Source organism: Leptosomus discolor, chromosome 4 (genome assembly GCF_034619465.1).
Source record: "Leptosomus discolor isolate bLepDis1 chromosome 4, bLepDis1.hap2, whole genome shotgun sequence".
Classification (NCBI taxonomy): Eukaryota; Metazoa; Chordata; class Aves; order Leptosomiformes; family Leptosomidae; genus Leptosomus; species Leptosomus discolor.
In genome coordinates this window covers 3,705,390-3,724,863 of record NC_141394.1, presented here as the reverse complement: position 1 = coordinate 3,724,863, position 19,474 = coordinate 3,705,390, and the positions used below count along the sequence as shown (strand labels likewise).

General features: G+C 42.9%; 1 protein-coding gene across 3 annotated transcripts in view; it reads right to left on the bottom strand.

Annotated features, from left to right (window-relative positions):
• Positions 1-2,038: 2,038 nt before the first annotated feature.
• Positions 2,039-19,474, bottom strand: part of SCLT1 (sodium channel and clathrin linker 1) — a 42,463-nt gene continuing 25,027 nt past the window's right edge. For all 3 annotated transcript variants that reach the window (XM_086463749.1, XM_086463747.1, XM_086463748.1), the window contains 7 exons: positions 18,930-19,004; positions 18,280-18,425; positions 17,188-17,380; positions 15,650-15,846; positions 6,577-6,655; positions 5,418-5,513; positions 2,039-2,704 (listed from right to left, as the gene is read on the bottom strand). In XM_086463749.1, coding sequence (XP_086319875.1) covers positions 2,642-2,704; positions 5,418-5,513; positions 6,577-6,655; positions 15,650-15,846; positions 17,188-17,380; positions 18,280-18,425; positions 18,930-19,004 — 849 coding nt within the window. In that variant the 3' untranslated portion in view covers positions 2,039-2,641. The remainder of the gene's footprint in view (positions 2,705-5,417; positions 5,514-6,576; positions 6,656-15,649; positions 15,847-17,187; positions 17,381-18,279; positions 18,426-18,929; positions 19,005-19,474) is intronic.

Sequence of the window (19,474 nt, the reverse complement as noted above, 5' to 3'; positions counted from 1 at the left end):
TAGGGGATTTGTTCTTTATTTTTTAGCAATAGTACAGGGTCTGGTTACTGACAGCTGTGCTTATCCCACAGCAGAAAATGGTACGTTCCTCCTTGAGGTCCTCAAAGAGATGTCGCTTACCTGAGATGGTTTCCATCTCCTGATCAAGGATGTCCTTCCAAAGTCCATGACCTTCACACGTGCTCTGCTGGAAGAGGAAGGTGAGGGTTCTCGCCTGTAGACCCTCAAGATTGGGACGTACCCGCGCACTGTGTCAAGCACCGCTGACAGAAGACCGTTGCTGCTACAGCAGGATCTCGAGCAGACAAGGTGTGAAGGGCACAGGAGCTCCTTTCCTCCTGTTGCCTCTAAGCTCAAGTTGTGGGAGCACGGCAAGGACAAGGCTGTGAAGGCACGTGTCTAGCAATACATGTTGAAAATGGCAGTGGGTAAACCATTAGGGAATCCTTAAAACACTCAAACTGCTGGGGGGGGGGGGGAAGGAAGGTAAGGGAGACCAAACCCATTCCATAGAAGAGTGACCAGAAATACATAAATACAAACGAACATCAGACCACCTAGCCAGCCGCCTGAAAAGCACGCTGCTCCGTTCCATGAGCAAGCTTGTATCGTGAAGGAAAAACCAGAACTTCTCTACCCAGCAAGCCTTGAGTTTTAGCTGCCTCGACACATGCTGTTCCTCCAAAAGTCCACCTTGCGTGCAACACGCCCGCAGCCTCCTCTAGACACCGAAGGGAAGAGGAAGGAGGTGGGGGTAAGATGAGGAGCTTCACCTGACCACATTCCCACTTGTTTGGTCAGTGTTTAGCTGCCCCAGGGATCAGGCAGCCAGGCAGGAAACCTTTTTCTTTCTTGTGTCATCTGCCCTAAGGGCTCTGCAGCCCCATAACTTTGTGTCATCACTACAGATAACCCTTAGAGGGGAGCCACAGCACAAGCTGAACAGGACGTGCCCACACTGACAAGGGAACCCAGCAGGGGCCCAGCTGTGCCTGGAGGAACAAAGGCACAAATGCCGCTGCTCAAAGACTCCCTGCCCCTTCCAGCCAGGTTGCACTTTGCAGGCAGAGCCTCTCTTCAAGGTGTGAGAGTGGGATCAGTAGCTCAGATGAAATCTTCCAGGTGGCCTGTCACCCTCTCGGCTGCGCGTCATGCAAATGACAATAAGGCACTCGGTACTTACCTCCCTCTGTAGCGTATACGTGGTTGATTGATGAACATCTCACTGCAGCAGACGTTTGGAGCTGCTGGACACCGTATCCACATTGCTTTGGAAAAATCTTTGAAGTCTTTTAGCAAGATGAGCTCCACAGGCACACATCCAGCTGAGGTAGCTCTCATCAAGAAGGGTATTGGGAATAGCAACTTCCTCGGGGGGAAGCAGAAATTCTTCCTGAGGCTGCATCTCCCTTGCAGGCTCTGCCTGAAGAGCCAGATTTTCAGGAGGTGGCACAAACTCTTACTCCCACATGGTGAGCAGCCCAGCTCTGTCCTCTAAAATGCAAATGTGCTGAAGATCCATTGCGACAGACGTACAGGTTGGTGAGCCCAGAACAGCAGTTTCAACCAAGCACAAGGTAAGCATTATCCATCAACTGAATCAGAAGTTACGGACCAGAACTGTACTCCTCACATTTAAGAGGAAGGTCAAGAAATCATGTCCCTGAAGTCCAAGATGGGAGCACTTCAAAGCCAGTTAACACCCGTCAAATGTTTACAATACACACAGAAGTTCAGCTCTCATTTTAAAGTGACACATGGGAAGAAGTTCCTCAACTATCAAAAACAACCAAACCCCCAAACGTGCACACCAGATTCCCACACGCAGGCATGTGCCGAGTTCAGCTGCGCTATTCCGAAGTGTGGAAGAGCTGGAGGGCTGGACACCTCCGCCTGCTGTGTGCAAATGGAGAACTGTAGCTCCCAGACACACCCAGGCCAAGACAGCAGATCCACAGAACAGCAAGGAGCAATTGTGAAATAGTAATTAGGAAGACCAAGCACAACTGATGAAAGATTACAGTCCTTAGAAACGAGCTGTATGAACGGCCATAGCAGCATTTTATTTATTAACTGTTGCCCCGGGGTTGTACCAGAACAAACCGAACCAAATTCTTAAAACCAGAAGGCAAGGGAGGCATTTTACAGCTATAATGCCTACCATAAAACCAGCAACTACTTGACATTCATGACGTAATTAGTGTCTTACTACCATTCATAAAAGATCTTCAACATGTTCCCAAGTTCCTGCTCTACAAAGAAAAATTAACGGAATCGACTGTGTGTGAGCGAAGCTGTTCATGACATCACTATAATGTAGCTGTTCCCAGGACACAGTCGTGTCATAGTTGGCACTGGTGGTTTTTTTAGGCCAGGAAAGACCAATGTGCCCCAGCACTGTATCGGATCTGTTCATCTGCTGGGTCAAAGGACTTCTAATTACAACATTCGGCAGTCCTCCTCCAGTCCTTCCTATGCATACCGATATATTTCATCCATCCCCCTCCTTACCTGGCTAAACCAGGAAATGTTTAGCTAAGTTGTACAGGCCTTGCTCTGCATTTGCCTTTAACACTTCAAGGTGAAGTTCCTCCAGCGACCTTCTGAACTCCAGCACCACGTCAATGAACAATACACATCCTTAGATACTTTCCAGCTCCTTCAGGGAAGCAGCTTTTTTCTTCCGTGTAGTTATCAGGCTGAGCTGCAATTAAGAACAGATAGTTCCTCAGGTATTGTTTGACGAGATCAGAGTATCTGTAGACATTCAATAGGGAAAGTGTCATGAAGGAGAGGGAACAAGGAGGAATTTGGGGTAAATGGTAGAATTTATGGGTGCACTATGAATGAGTAATGCTTTTGTCTTATTCCAGATCCCATAGAGGTCAAGATGAGGAAAGATTAGGTAGCAGGAGCACACTTTAAAGACATCTACATAGAATACACACGTTTTAAACCTGTGTGAACATTAGCTCATTTTTTATGTTTCTGAATTAATTACTGTTATTTGATAATAGGCTAAGATTTATAGTCATTGAACTAACCACAATAAAAAGTAATTCCTAGACTCCCTAACAGTCCAGCTCTAGCCTATACCGGATTTAATTTTACAAGGTAGCTGGACAATGTCATGAGAATACCCAGTGAAGTCAAGGGAGAAGGCAGCCCTCAGCCTACAGACCCAGACCACGGAGCAGTTACCATTCTGAATCTGGGGAAGCACACACAGCACCCTTCAGTCTCCCGAGAGCTCGGAGAGCACATACACCTCGCTGCTTCAGATTCAGAAGAGCGGAGGTTCTTGCAGCAGCACTCCTGCGGGCCGCTTTTTCCAGCCTTTAGTGGGAACATGGCTGCTACGTCCTTTTTTGGGGGGGTGGGGAGGGAGGGAGAGGAAGGGGCTTGGCGCAGAAGTTGTCGCTTCACTACAAAGCGGCCGTGCCTGACAGGTGGCAGCAGTAGCCTCTGCCCAGCTTGAGGAGGGGAAGGCAGTCCTGGAGAGTGGCGGTAAGATCTGGACCACAATTTAGCTGCTAAACATCAGATCTTTGTTACCTTTTGGAGGAGGACTGGTGAGAAACAGTTAATTATCGATGCTTTCAGGAACAGCAAGACCTCTTCCTACCTGGGCACTGAGGCCACCAATTTACTCCCTTGAAAGGTGACCTGACCATGTTTTTTAAGGGCAGATGCACCTCAGAAGGATTAGAGCTGAGCAGACCCCTACAACAACCAGGAGCTAAACCCAACCTAAATCACTCTGCAGAGCAGATCTTCACCAGCCGGGCAGACCTCATCCTGAGGAGAGCATTTACCGCCAGGAAACACAGCTGATGTTAGGGCAGTGCTGCCCAGTTTTTCACTGCTATTGGGAAAAGTGCCCTTTGTCCTGACTGGACAGTTTAGCTCAACCAAACGTTTCCTCGCTGCAACTCACAGGGGATCACCCGCACTAAAAGGCTGTAGTTTGCAAATGGGTTTCCTAAATCACTGTGAGAAATGAGGAGGCAGAAAGACCAATTTTACTTAATGGGAGACCATTTTGCTTGGCAAATAAATGAACTCAGTGTACAAACCCCCCCAAGGGGGTTTGCTTCAAGATGTACAGCTTGAATAGTATGGTAAAAGGAACGCTGGGTGGAAAACCCAACCCCTACTGTCCAGCAGAGAAAATACAGAATTACGGGTAGCACAGGGTTTAGCTCAAAGCCTGACGTTTCTCTCTGAAGAGAAGAAAACGTTTCCTCCCAACATCCCCAACATCCAGAAGTACCGACCAGCACTGCTCAAAGCTGGAGCGGAGGTGTAAGAGAAGGGGAAAGGCGACAGCAGCAGTTCAGCTCGCTAGGTGATCACAGCAGGGCACAAGGAGGCCTGGGGCATGTCAACCCCTCTGACAGACACACCGTGGCTGAAGCTTTCAGAACCGCTGAGCACATACTAGGTACCTTCACAGGGCAGTGAGCTACAGACACCATCCCGTCCTTCCCCCCTTCCCATGGCCTGGAAAAACCCAGGTGTTTCCTAGTCCGTCTGCACAACTGACAGTATTTGTGACGCTGCAGGACCTACTGCGTCTGCTACACATAACTGCAGCAGGGCACAGCTCTCCAACAACCTTTGGGGATGCAGCTCCTGCGGGTGGGCAGGCAAGGAGTTAACAGCTCTGGGAGGTCACCTGCCATGGCAGGAGGTAGGGAAATTTGATGAACATGAAACAGGTCGACACTACGAGTTCTGTCCTGCATCCACACCACTTCCCCCAGCTCCCTGTGCAGCCACACACCCCGAATTCCACCAGGGAACTTCCTGGGTGGAAAGCCCCCCCAGCATTCCCACGAAGCCGCTCTGCTCCTAGCGGTTGTTCCAAAGGCAGGTTCACCAGGACAACTCGGGGCATGCCTTGTTTTAACCAGACTGCCCAGGAGACAGGCGTAGGGACGGGCCCAACATCTGGTCTCTACCACGCGCAGCCATCGTCCGTGACTGCTGCAGTAGGTCACACCGAGCTACAAATCCCTGCCTCGTGTACACAGGAGTTACGGAAGGAGGGGTTTTTTTCCCCCCTCTTTGTTATTTCTGAAGAGTGTAATGATCCAACACCTTTGTTCACACATAGTGACCCGCATCAAATTTTAACTTTAATTAATCAAGTTCAATTTGCATCAAATTTGATCCCATAAACAAATCTATACTGTCACTTAAGCGGCCTGTCAGAAGGCAGCATTTCATTGACTATGCATCAGTTTTGTGCTCGCACACCCAAAACACAAGCTTGTTGTTAAAATTGTATTAGTAATCATGCGCATAAACGATCACCTCTGCCTCAGGAGTGATACGAAGTGAGTATTTTTGGTTTTAATATTCAGTGGGATTTTCAGCGCACTGAGGTAACATGGGTTTTGTCAGTTCTGTACCTTTTGAGCTGCTGTAGCTGCCCGCTGCTCCGCCTGGCTCAGCCGCCTTTGAAGCCTGTTGATGTATTCTCGATATTCCATCATTAATTTTTCATCCTGTGTGAACGAAATACCTCATTATGAAGGCAAATTTCTTTTAACTGGATCCATACGTACAGTAGCAAAAAAGCTTAAACCAAGAGGAACTTCAACAGCAGCACTGTTTAGCTCTTACAGCAAGACTGGAGACCTACTGCTGACACATTATAGAGAAGTTCCCGCTCAAACATGACATCATCTGACTCTTCCAGTCACAGTAATCTGCAGAGGAAGGTTTACGCATTTCAGCATCTTTAAGATGCACGAAAGCTGGCATTTCAATCCTGGTAATTTAATTCACACAGTCTTACAGCGCACATGTTCTAGCTGTACTCCAACAGAAAAAGCATATACTAGGTAACAGAAATGAGATGATAAACCTGCTACACACCTTTTCTGTTTCCTTCAAAGGATCTGTATAAAGTCTGTCTTAACCATCCTCTACTTAGAAACCTCTTCCCCCATCAGCCCTGTTTTCTCCTCCACATAACACAGCCCCACAAAACGCAACGCAGAAGGGCTTAGCCCAGAAGAACGGGATGTTACCCCAGACTGAGGAGGCTGACGGGACAGCTGTCTCTAAAGGGGCCGCTCACTACTGACCAGCACCAAGAACCAAAGCCACCCTGTCCTTCTCCTTAACGGGTAACACTTTTATCTAGGTGCGTACACACCCCCCCCCCCGTGTAAGTTTACTACACACACAGTGCGCTGAGAAATGGGTCTCTCGGTGTACGCTACGTCATCCACAACCCAGCACCTACTCCTTTCTGGAGGTGTGCGTGCACACACAGGCCCAAGTGACTTCAGAGACGCTTCCTGAATTGACCCAGATGGCTGGATTAGTACCCTTGAAAGACGGGCTCTCCTTCACCTTTTCTTGTCATTTTGGGAGCGAAGTTCATTTGTCTGCCTGCTGCCTGGACACGGCAGTCAGCAGGAACAGTGGGGCCTTCCTGTTACAACTACATCTGTCAAAAATACTTAATTTTTTCTAAAGCAGCACCATAACTCAGCTAAATAGATTCCCATTAAGATCCTAGTAGATGGAAAGTAGTTGTCCTATCAGTCATTAGCTTACCTCAGTGACCTTGTCATTTGCCATTTCCAGCCGAGAAATGAGCTCCTGGCTACGCAGCTTTTGTTGACTCAGCTCACTTCTGTTAATCAGAAGAAAAGATGCTGCTTAACACACAGTAGTGCAGTCACTGGAACATAACCTCATGGGTGCTGCCTGGCATTGTAGGGGCTTACGGGGTATTTCCAGTTGTGGCATTGCTCGTAAAACACTGATTTCCAGAGCACTACACAGCTAGTGCTTCTTTGTGTATTTGCCACTAACAGCAGAGGAGTGAGGAGTATTTGTTCAAATCAACTGGACTTTGTCGAGAGCATTTGATGGTTTAGGTTGGGTTTTTTTTCTTGTTTACTGCATCTTATTTTGCAGGAATGTCATCAAATATGCTATAAATCTAAGCTGCATGTGCACAGTGCATACATTTTTTAAATTAACATTCTAATTCCTGTCCCATAAGCAGACTTCAATGTGGACATTTTTGAAGGTGCTTTGAAGTACTGCAATCATTCCATACTGGTGAGACACACAACAACGTAAGGCTTCCTGAGGAAAAGGGAAACGTCACCTTCTCCTTCGTGGCCTTTTTAGCTGTATACTTGAGCGAGTTCTACTGATCCTGAATGTGTGTGGTACTGAAGACAACAACAATATCTGGGTTATGGTAGACACCTCCGAGTTTGTGCTGAAAGGAAACAGTTCTGGCCTTCTGTCCTCACAAGGCTCTGAGGAGGGGCAACGACCAAAGATGGAAACCTCGCTGAGCTTTGCTAACCGCAGCCAGGGAAAGCTGCAGAACCCAACGGCCTCTCTTGCCTCTGACCAGCCTCTTCTCCACTAGCAATGGCCATCACAAAAAAAAATGGTGCGACCAAGATTCCCGCTACCATTTTCACCTTCTACGCCGAGGTTCAAACATTATTTGTGAAGAAGAATTTTGAAATCTACTCTTGCTTTACCTTCCTTTCCCAAGTCGAAAGTATGCCAAAATGCAATCACCTGCACGAACACATAGCACGCTGCCAACGCTCGGAAAGGTGATACCCAACCTTCAGGTGCTCTGCCTGCTCCTGAAGCTGCACTCACGGCGAAGGAACCTGAAGCCTTTACTCCTTCTGGGGGAATGGAGGCACGGTAGGAGGTACCTGAACCTCAGCTCTCCATCCTAAAAAGCCTCTGCTATTTTCATGAGGCCGTGTAGTTCTGAACAAGAACTTACTCTTAAAAACTTTTAAACTTAGCATTTCAAAGTTCGACTGAAAACTATTACATGGCACTGGAACCACAAGGTTGCGATACAGCTGTTAACGCAAGGCTGCGAGTATACCTGCCCGGTGGGTTCCAGCCCTGCTTTTCCACCAGCCCCTTTAACCAATCCCAGGCAGATTATCACAGAAACAGTTCAACATCTTTTGACTCTAAAAATGAGAGTACATAGGCAGACATTTAAATGATGTTTTATATGTATATAAAATAACAGATTATACCTGTGTTATCACATGTGAACATTTTCATACAAAACAAGAATTAAAGGTGGATTCAAGTCGCAGGACCAAGACAGCATGTTAATACGGAACGCTGTTACTGCAATTTGTCCTCTGTAATCAGTATCAATCATCAAGATGAATTGTTTTCAATATAGGAGCCCTAATAAACAGCTGTTTTCTGAAAGTTCAGTTTTTATAAACTGTTTTGTTAGCAAATCAGAAATTTTATACAATTCCTGTCATACCTTTTCGTACATACCTTTTCAAATTAAACTCCCTAGAAAACTATTCAAGCACTACTCCTTATGATGTGCAGACTGCTTATGTTCAAGTTTAACTGCACTAGTAAAAAAAGGCTTTGAAAATAAGGAAATTCTTAAACTCTAACAAGTCATCTTTATTGTTACATCACCTTAGAAGACTATCCAAACAGATTAATTTTCTAAATTAAAAATTCCTGGTTACTGAAAACAATCTGTCCCCTGCACTTGTACTCAGGTGTGACATTAGCAGCACAGGCCATAAACAGAGTTTACATCCTCACGTACAGCCGTGTATCAAGACATTATTTTTATAATTAGGTCACACTGAACACATACTTAAAGAAAACAGTTTAACCTTGTAAGCCTAAGGAAATGGGGTGGCTTCATTCTGATGGTTAACCCTCCCTCAAACGCACATGATGAGATTTCAATATTAGAAGGGAGCAGTAACCCCAACTGCTGAATAACCAAATCAGTCCCTACTCCATACTGCCTTCGTTAAGCGAGCAGGCAAGAAAAGGTGAGCTTTTAGCATGTCGGCAGACGGGTGATAAATCCGCCAGCTGTAGCAAGTCCGTTCTGCAAAGCTCTCCTATGACAAATATAGCACGTGCCAGCTGTTTTTTCAGTTGAATTATACTATAATATGCTTCAGTTACTCTTAGTAATTATGAATTTTGTATACTGCCAGTACCTGCAGCTGTCTCTCATTCTGTTAATTTTTTTCTTTAATGAACATCTTAAAATAAGCAGCTATGGCTGCCAAACATTGCAGAAGTGCAGCCAAGAATAATGTTTCAGAAATGGAGGAATCTTCTTCATCTCAAGATGCTGTGATTTTTGCACAGGATGTAGGCAGAAGGAGAAGCCAGCAGTCCTGGCCAACACTTCACAGACAGGCACCGAAAAAGGTCATTCCTCAAAAGGCAGATTCTTTTCAATTACAGAAGAGATAAAACTGAGAATTCCAGAAACCACACATGGCTACTGAGGAGTCAGGGACTCTATGCCACAGAAGTGTTTCAGAAGCAGAAACTGGAACAAATGCACCCAAAAATAGCTGCAATCAGATGACTTAAGCTAAGCAAAGTACTTAAATTTAAAAACAATATGGCAAGGATTCCCTTTTTTATAAGTACTGACAATTATAACTCTAGTGAATATTAAAAAGATGACGCCATTCAGTACAGTTGTTCAGATATAATGCGTTCCTGTTACAGCAAATATTTTTGATCTTTTCCCCCTCAAAAAGTTACATCTTACTGCTAGACAGTAGTGGCACATTCTTAAGATTAATAAAAAAGAAGACAATTTAGTACTAGTACATAGGATGAGTAAATTGGTAGATTAATAAAGAGTTAAGATTTTTAAAGCTCTTCAAACGCATTGTTACTTGGAAGTAACTTCTAAAGTACTTGTCCTCTTCAAGCCAACGTTTATGAATTGTCTCATGTGCCATTTGTTTCGTAGACTCAGTTTCTATTCCTAATTGTTTAGGAATTATTACTACCCCTTCTCAGGCTAAGCTGTACCTCAGCTGAGCAACCACCCACCTGCCTCACAGGCCAAAGTCACATTCACAGCAAAGCTGAGAGAACCCTCAATTTCATGTAGTTTTCCTGCAAATTTCACCTGAGGGTGGGAGTTTTTAATATGCATTTATGAACACATAGAACAGATAGAGATTAAATTAATTTTTTACATACACATGCATTCTTAGAGAAAGAAACAACCTAAATTCAATAGGAAAGCCTTGGGACAACTCATCTTTCAATAAATTTGAGTGCTACACTGCTTCTTTACAACCTTTAACTAATCATTCCTTTGCATAACTAGTCTGTAATTGTAACTATTTGCCGTCCAAGTTCACTACAGCAGATGTCATTAGACCTCAAAGTACATCTAAAACGGATGCAATCCGCAATCAGAACTGCTTGGCTTCATAGTCTGCCAGGCTGGGGGTTTTGCAGGAATAAAGAGGCTAGCACTAGTCACGCGCCGTTAGTCACGCTGCCAACGGCGAAGGTTTCATTTGGGACCACGACCTACATTGCAGGCAGCACTGACCCTCTCAGCTACCTCCAAGACTGGTTTTTGGCGCAAGTATATTGAAGCCAAACTGGTTCCTTGCCCTCTTACGAGGCAAAGGTGAGGTCAGTTACCAATAAATCCTTCTAGAAGTCTACAGCATCTTATGATGCTTAGAGGGAAGAGAACTCTGCTCAGAAATGCAGACCGTAATGTATTTTTATGAAGAAAACGGCAATTAGTCTGCAAGAATTCAATGCATTCCCTACTTCTTCAGCATTGTTTTTTAAATTCCAGTTTAATAGGCAATGGTTACATGTTTAACTTGAACTGAGACCCAAGCGTCCAAGAAAACACAGAATAATTCTCAGTGAAGCCTGCAAGTATCCATTTATCCACATTTTTGTCTACAGGTTTTTCCCTAATCTACTGGACTCATGTGATTTTGAAATCACTCTGCTCTACTGTTACAGGCTGCAAAACGTACTTTTCCTACTTAGATTTTTTTAAAATAAAAAAAAAAATCATCACTTAACATTCACTGATGTTCCTTCATTTCTTAAAAGTATTTATTCAATGTTTTCTTTACGCGTATGGGTTACACCTCACAAACCAACCACTGCAGAACTGAAAGATGACAAATGAGCCGCACGGAACATGGCAAAGTTAGCTGCTGCTGCTGGGAAGTTAAAGAAGCCAAAATGTTTCAGACACCTTCATATGGGAAATGGAAAGTAACGAGGACAGGACTGAAAAACAGCAACAGATCATGAATTGAAGGCAAAGGAACGGGAAACACCTACACTAACAAACAGGACCTTGACTCAATGCTTATGAGCGCAGCACTAACAGCAAACTTCTGGTGAAATGCAATATAAAGTGTAAGCCACCTCCCAGTACACATGGATATGACTTTTTCAGGAAGCTATAAACTTCCCTACATTCACTTATAAAGCACATTACTGTGCTGTAAGAGTAATAATTCCTATTAAAAACTTACGTTCTGCTCCGCGTCACCGACAACCTCTGTATTTGCTCATCTATTTATATGAGCCAAACAGTAACTTCATGAAGTGCCGAGGAATATCTCAGACTGTCCTCAAAATACACTAAAATTACCATGACGTGCTGCTAACCTTGGAGAGCTCTATTTTAACCCAAAAAGGCTATATGATACCTTCATCTGAGTTCACAGCCTTGTCCAGCCAAGACAAAGTTTCTAAGTAAGATACCAAGTTCTGCTTACAAGCTCACAGCTTAACTAACCCTCTCAAAACCACATAAACTTAAAACCACATGTACACAGGAAAGCTGGGTGAACATCACCTCTCACTTAGCCCCCACTATAGGCTTGGCGATACCATTGCCTGCTTCAGCCTCAAGAGGACGGTCAAACCCAGCCTTTAATTCAATCGTACCAGTCTATTATTTAGCAGGCTTGCTGGTATTCCTGTGATAAATGCGTTTGCTGCAAAATTTTTTGCTTTTTAAATCATCAGAAGTTTTTTTTTTAGTTCACAGCCAAGTAAGAAGTGATTTGCCTTTCTGTACTGGCACTCAAAATGCTATCGTGATAAGATTAAATATTACAATTACTCATCTATAACATGAGCAAGTACTTTGCATTGACTAACTACTACTGTGTAACTCAGAAGGTAACTCTCATACCAACTGCACTCCGCGCTATATAATCAGGTACCTGGTCATGCATACAACATGAACAGTAAGTGGGTATTGCATGTTCTACACAACGCTCCTAGGTTCTGTTATAGCCACTTGTCGCTGCAATACCAGAGCGCCACCGCACATATTTAGTGACAAAATTCCTTTTGTCAGTTTAAGTTACAACCTTCTGGCAGAGAAAAAAAAACTTGTTTCTTTCGCCAGTTTCCTTGTCAGGTACAGCAGAGGCCTGATAAAAACTTCTGCTTCTAGCCTGGACAGTATGGAAAAGCCCCACCTACCAAAACATCTTCAAGAGTGACTGACTTAACTTTTAGACCTGCACCAAAATATCTACTCAAGTCACAGAGAATCAGGCGGACTTGGTGCAGACAAAGTTTTTAATATGTGAGGAACGTTTTTTTCTACTCTACTCATCAGGCAGCGTTCTCCGATACAGGATGTTAAACCATGGCAGGGGCTTTCCAGATGACAACACACAGACAGTCTCTCACATCAACAGGGACATTTTCAAAATCTCCCACCTATTTTCCATGCAGATTCACAAAGCAGACTGCCTCTCGCGTCTGTTATATTTTCTAGGTCAGCGTTTTCCTGCAGATGAATAAGGTCGAACGCTTTTGGTCCGCTGTAACACCATTTTAACACTTTACATTAAGGCTTTCAGAAGGAATATAGCAGTTTTGCAGACAACTTCAATTGTCTGGGAAGTCTGCACTTCTTCCCTTTCAACTGGAAGCTGCTGAACTACATTCAGGACCTAGTTATAAACCTAAATGCTCAACTGTGGGAGTTTTTGTAGTTCCATTTACAGAAAATAAACTACAAGTTAACAGCTAAAATCTACCTTAGCATGAAACACTAAAAATATTTTTCTTCTCTAGTTACTGCATTGGTGAAAGACGTCAAAAAAGCCTTAGCAAGACCCAGCTAGTTACATACAGGGGAGCTAGGCCACTAAAACCAACAGTAAGCACAGCTCCCAGCCGCTCGCAGACGAGCTCAACGCTGTGATTGCTTCTGAAAGAGACTTTTTGCCTTTTTAAAGAACTGCTTAGTCATCTTTGCAAAAAAAAAATTAAACCGAACTAGTTATCAGAGGTAACAATCCACTACTACTACAAAGTGTTCTAAAGACTCAGAAAAGGAGCACTTGAAAAATGAAAAGCAGATCAGTGAAGCTGCTGATTAAACAGAAAGGTCATCAATAAATGTTCTACCACTCCTTGCAGTATTTCAAGCAGGATGGATCTCACAGCATTCCTCTATTTGGACAGACAACAGGTACAACTCCTCAGGACAGACACTTTAAAGGGGAATGAAACTAGTTTCAAGCTACATACAAGACTGCTATTTGCGCAGTTCGCTGGAGGTCCAATTCCCATCCTTCTCTAAAACAGATGGAAAACCACGTTAAGAGTAGTGGTACAGGAGCTTTGTTGTAGGCAGCTTGTTCAGGAAGTTACTTTCCTGGCTCATGTTTAGAAAATTGGGTTCTAATTCCACTCACATCATTGGCATTTGGACAGTTATGAAGTGTCAAGCTATGCCTAAAAAACTGTGACTCCAAAAATTGCATACGATACTGGAAATATGGTTCAAGCTGAGAGTGTGTAAACCATTAAAATAATAAACCATGCAAAATCCAAAAGATTACTCCAAAGGAAATAAAATTCATAGGCTTCCAATTTTAATACGGCCAAAGCTTTGCTTCCTTGTTAGCATGATAGTAAAAAACTTCTAAAGTCAGCCTGAACAAAGAACTACACACGAGTGCATCCTGTGCTTTAAGTGACTGAAGTTAAAGCGTCATTTCAAATGTCTCAAATTAATAGAGCTGCACAGCTGGATTTCCCTTCTAAAAACCACCAAATGCACGTCCTGAAAGACAGTGATATACGCAATGTTACATTCTTCTCTAACCATTTTAATTTAACTTAATTTTAATTTTTTAATTTTCCACATCAACTTAAGGAAAAACTTTTTCCGTGTGAGAGTGGCAGAGCCCTGGCACAGGCTGCCCAGAGAGGTGGTGGAGTCTCCTTCTCTGGAGACATTCAAAACCCGCCTGGATGCGTTCCTGTGTGACCTGCTCTGGGTGGTCCTGCTCTGGCAGGGGGGTTGGACTGGATGGTCCTTCAAGGTCCCCTCCAGCCCCTGACATTCTCCGATTCTCTGAGTTTCAAAGAAATGAGACTTAGGAACTCAGGCTTCCTAGTTTAGAAGTTACTGGCTACCAGTCTGTCAATCTCCTCCAATTCTCAGCCAATTTTGAAGAGGAAGAGATCTTGAGGACATAAACTTCTAAGAAGTTCTATAAAAATATCAGCTAATGTAATCTCTAATTTACTTCCTACTTGATCTAACTGATAGTTTCCTGAGCTTAGAAATCAAACAAAACACGAGGCAAGCATATACCTTTGCCTCTGCTGAGAGAAAGCCTATTTAAGACTTGGCCACCTACAAGCACCAGCTAGCTGGCTACCAGAGTGACTCTGTGTGGGTGTCAGCTTGCAGCTAGCCACAGGCTGGCCCCTACTTGCCAGCCGAACACCAGACAGGCAAGGAAGCGGAGGCAGGCCATACCAGAAGAGGAAAGACACTACAAATCCCCTGTGTACAGATCAACTCCTTACGTTTTAACACTGTGCAATGGCTCCACACACCGAGAAGGAAAACGAAGATGAGTGTGGATGCCGTCTGCTTATGTCATGAACTGGTCAGTGTGGATTCTTAACATTTTTAACATCCGAGTTGAAACCAACACTAGCTACAGCAGCATGCATTTAAAATAAAGATAAATTCATAGAACTTGACTTCAGACGTAACTTGCAAATGGCCAGTTTCTCACTGGGATACTTCCCACTCTACTCACTCATCTCCAGTAATGCCACTGCCTTCTCTAAACCACTGGCTGCCTCTCTGTATACAGGCTGGCAGGCACCATAGGTACTCGTATGTCCCAGCACCTAGGAATGACACACAGCCTGCATCCGTGCCTGTTGCAGGAGATGCCCTTGTCATTATGCCCTTTCGAAACGGAATTCTGTGCCAGGAATACAACTATCAGGCAGTTACCTGGCAACCCGTACGAATCAGGAAAAAAGTAAAAGTTTCTACCGTATTTTTGCTTAGGGCAATCACACAAACTGTTTGTATCCTCATTTATGACAGCAACTGCTCAAAAGATAACGTTACTCGTGCGTCCCATGGGGTTTTTTCCAGCTTATTCTTGAAGTCTGAACGCTCACTCCACAACTGATTTTATAGTGGCGGCTCTGAACCGCTATAGAGATTATCATAATCCAAAGCTAAAATCCTCTAAACTGAACAAGCTGTGTCTTGAAAGAGAAAGCTAAAAGTAATATAGTCCGTTCACTTTTTGTCATTACAAAAAAAAATCCCACACATCAACAAGACGCGAATTTTTTACTTCAGTGCTAACTTCACAAAGAGCACCAAAAGTTCTCTTCAGAACACTTTCTTGCTTTGCTGGAAGCACATCATCTAGTCTGGACCTTTTGCTCTTCACCGTTTTTCACCACAGGCCTATTGCCATACATCAGACAGTAACTCAAATGGTAACAGCTTCCAGAGGAGGAACAAAATGGCACTTACTTCAGCTTACTGATCCTGGCTTCTGTAGTTTCAGTAAGAGTTTTAGTTTCTTCTTTCCACCTGTTTGTTGCTTTCTGCTGAGCTACTAACAGACGTCTAAGTTCAGCGGTAGACTTTTGACTGGTGTCTTCCATTTCCTGAAGTCGAACTTCATATCCCTGTTCTTTCACAGCATGCTCATGCTCCAGTGTGCTTATCTAGGAAAAAATACAAACCGGGCACAATGAAGTCTCTCACTTCTTTCTTCTTTTTGTTTTACAACACTTGAGTTAAATTTATAAACATTTGTGGAAAGCATGTAACATACAATAATTAAACTGGTAATTATATGCTCCAAGAGATGCATGTTCCCAAAGCCAATTTAAACAAATAGTACAACTGACAATGAAGGATAATGAGCTGTGTATGCTTATTTTTGTGAAGAATCTTTATCCTTCCCCCTTCTGTCTTCTCCAAAGAAACACGTTCGCTCTTTTTCATCTAGCTAAAATGTGTTAGGAGTTTAACTGCATCTAAAATCCTTGGTACAGCAGAGGAAAATGAAAGCAAGCCATGAATCTCATCTGTGACTCTAATGGAAGCCTGTTTGATTAAAAACGAGACAGACAAAGATCAGGTATAGGCTTTATAACCTCTACCCATCTGTTACAGACCCCGATCCTTTGTTTTTAAGCTACATTTGACCAAAGGCTTCTGGAGCTGGAACAAGATTTCCTGTTGAATCTGACCGCTTCCTTCATCTGGTGTTGCGCAGCGGAAGTTGGATTCAACATGGTGCCCATTCATAAGACTGCTTAGTGAAGCCTTCTTCCCTGCTGCAGATTCTTAGATCCCTTGTCAGTATCTTAACCCCTCCAGGAATGAAGAGCAGAGGGGAAGTACCAGCTTTATAGGCTCAGAAAGCACGTCAAGGATCAAAGCTGTGACTCCCTCCAGCAGCCAAAGGCACCACGAATCTGCTGAGGTTACTATTAATTTGTGATCCCACCCGCTGCCTGCTCAGGTGCATTTAGTGGAACACGTTCAAAAAGAACCACCACCTTTCAGCTAGTTTCCTTGTCTGCAACTATTCGTACAGGAAACACTCTGTCCAGAAAATACAGAACCTATGTTTGACACCCACACTGTGAAATTATTTCTTAGTTACACACTGCTCTGACAACATGGTGGATGCACAAGTAGAGGAACATTCTGGACTGAAAGTCACCGAGAGATTCCCGACACATTACAGACAGCAGATAAACGGAAATCTGGATCTGGAATACATGAAATTGCTTGAAGGAAAATACGTCATTATTTAATACATTCATCTTACAAGAAGCACCGTACACTTGAGATCATCTTATCACTACAATTTCATCAGCAGAGATTGAGTTACTCCATAAATTCTGAGGATACACAATGCTACTTTTCAGCAGAAACCAGGAAACATCACTGAAACTTTCATCCTTTAAACTTCCAAGAATTTTCTCTTAGAGTTGCCGTCCTGTTAAGCAAATAGCAGTCTTGCATTAAAATAAAAATAACATAAACCGTACCTTTATCTTAGCTTTTTGTTGAGCCTCTACGGCCACTCTTCTCAAGCCCTCCATTTCTTTTTGCAGTTGGTCATTCTCTTGCTGAAGTTTTAGCCTTTGTTCACTCACAAAGGCACTCTTTTCTCTTTCTGAATCTAAAATGCTTTGCAATTTACAGATAACTTCCTGGCAACGAGATTTCTCTTCCTCGGAGCTGAATAAGGATAAAAAAGTCTTGTTGGAACTCAAGCTGAACAGCTACCATACTAGAGACAAAAAATAGTATCTTGGGACAGACTTTTGGTCTGACTCAGTACAGCTCTTAGCCTGTTTTTTGCTGAAAGTTTGGATCAGCTCAGCACACTTAATGGGCTCGACAGCTCAAACTACACACAAGGCAGTAAAGAATGTTATCAAGATGACAGAATTCATAAAACCCATCTAATATTGTAGCTATCTCAGTAAAATGACAACATGAAACAGAAGATTTTCACTTCTAAAACATTTCCTCGGATTCCCAACTAAGGATCGCGTTGGTGAACTGACAGCATTTACAATCAGACCACAGAAGTGATGGAAGCTTCTAAGGAATCCTACACTTTTCATGCTGAAAACGATCACCTGGTCTAAAAACACATACCATCTTGTACTTTTTACCACTGCACTATCGGCACTGCAACTATGTCTATTAGCTCTGAACACAGACCTGAAATTCAGTATGCTGTGTCACCACACTTCTGCATGTACTAGGAGATAACACACTGTAGATAAATCTACAAAATTTTGCCTAAATATTTCAGAGTAACTTTTTCTACAAACAGCAGTTAAAAAAGCAGTAAGAGTACAAATGATATACTCCTATTTTAATTTCTTTGTCAAACAACTGCTTGCAGTTCTCATCTTGTAAAGAAAATCTTGCATTCTATAGCAAGCTATTCCCTTTAATTCTTTTATAGTGATTCATAATTATCCTTCATAATCAGAATTACGGTTACTATTCCTGCTACTGGTTAAAGAGATGCAACAAAAACCTTACACATAATCAACAATTTACCTAGTCAGAAATAATTTCCATTGTTTTCCATTCTAGTTTCTGTAACATCCATCACTTACTTCATTTCCAGTTGTTTCAGTTTATTTTCTGTGGTCTGCAGACTTAGCTGAAGGTCACCTTTTGCGGTTTCCGCAAGTAAATATTTATGATGCAGTTGCTCTAGTCTTCTACTGTCAGATTCACGTCCTCTGTCTTCCCTGTACATCTGAAGAATACGCTTACATGTAAGATTGTCTTTCCCTTGCACTGGTGACTGGCAGTGTAGGACTGACAAGGAGGCTACTTGCTCCTCATTGCCCCATATCTTCCAGTGATTTAGAACTAAACTCAATTTCTATCATTGTTGCTACTACTTAGAAAAAAAATGTTTTCAAAGATCTAGCATTCATTTAGTTTTCTGTCTACTAAGCTTAACTGGAATACGCACCAACATTCTTTCGGATTATGTCAAATATCTCTCCTTTTACTTTCCACACTTTTCAAAGAACCCTCTTTTTCAGTTTAGCATTACAGCTCTAAAACACTTTCTGGATTAAAAACCCCAACGCTTGAAAGAATTACATGAAAACTTACAATTACAAAAATCTACTGAAAATATAAAATTAGAAAATTAAGGGAAATAAACCCATGACAAATGGGAAAACAATGTATTTTTTCCTTCTGAAAAGCGATCTTAAACGTGATGCAAAAATGCATGCAACCGCCTTACCTTTTCGAGTTCTTCTTCCACTGCTCTCTTTTCTCTAATGGCTCGTTCAATTTGACCCTGTTTGTCTCCGCATTCCTATTTTTAAAAGCCATTTTAAAATAAATTTAATAAAAAATACCTCAAAATAAAAATTCAAGAAGTGCTAAAGCCCAAAACCAGCTGCTGTAAGTGTAATCCCTGATGCTGGTACATGTGCATTTGATTACATTGACCTGCTCATTACTTTATAGGACCAGTCTCATTCACAATACAGACTAAGAAATGAAAACTTTAAAAAATATATTTAATCCATAAATGGGTGCATATGCACTGAGCTCTTTTAGTCTCCCACATAACTTGTTACAAGTTCCTGGTTCATTCAAGAATATGGTGATCATGAAGCACGGATGCCCTCTTAGCTTACTTGATCAACTTTCACGTACTGCATTTCTACACACCCAACTAGAGATACGCAATACTCAGCTTTCCATGCTTTATTTAGCCCTGAAAGAAACAGGGATATTTAAGAAATGCCATCACATGGGAAATATTTCCTAGAGCACAGA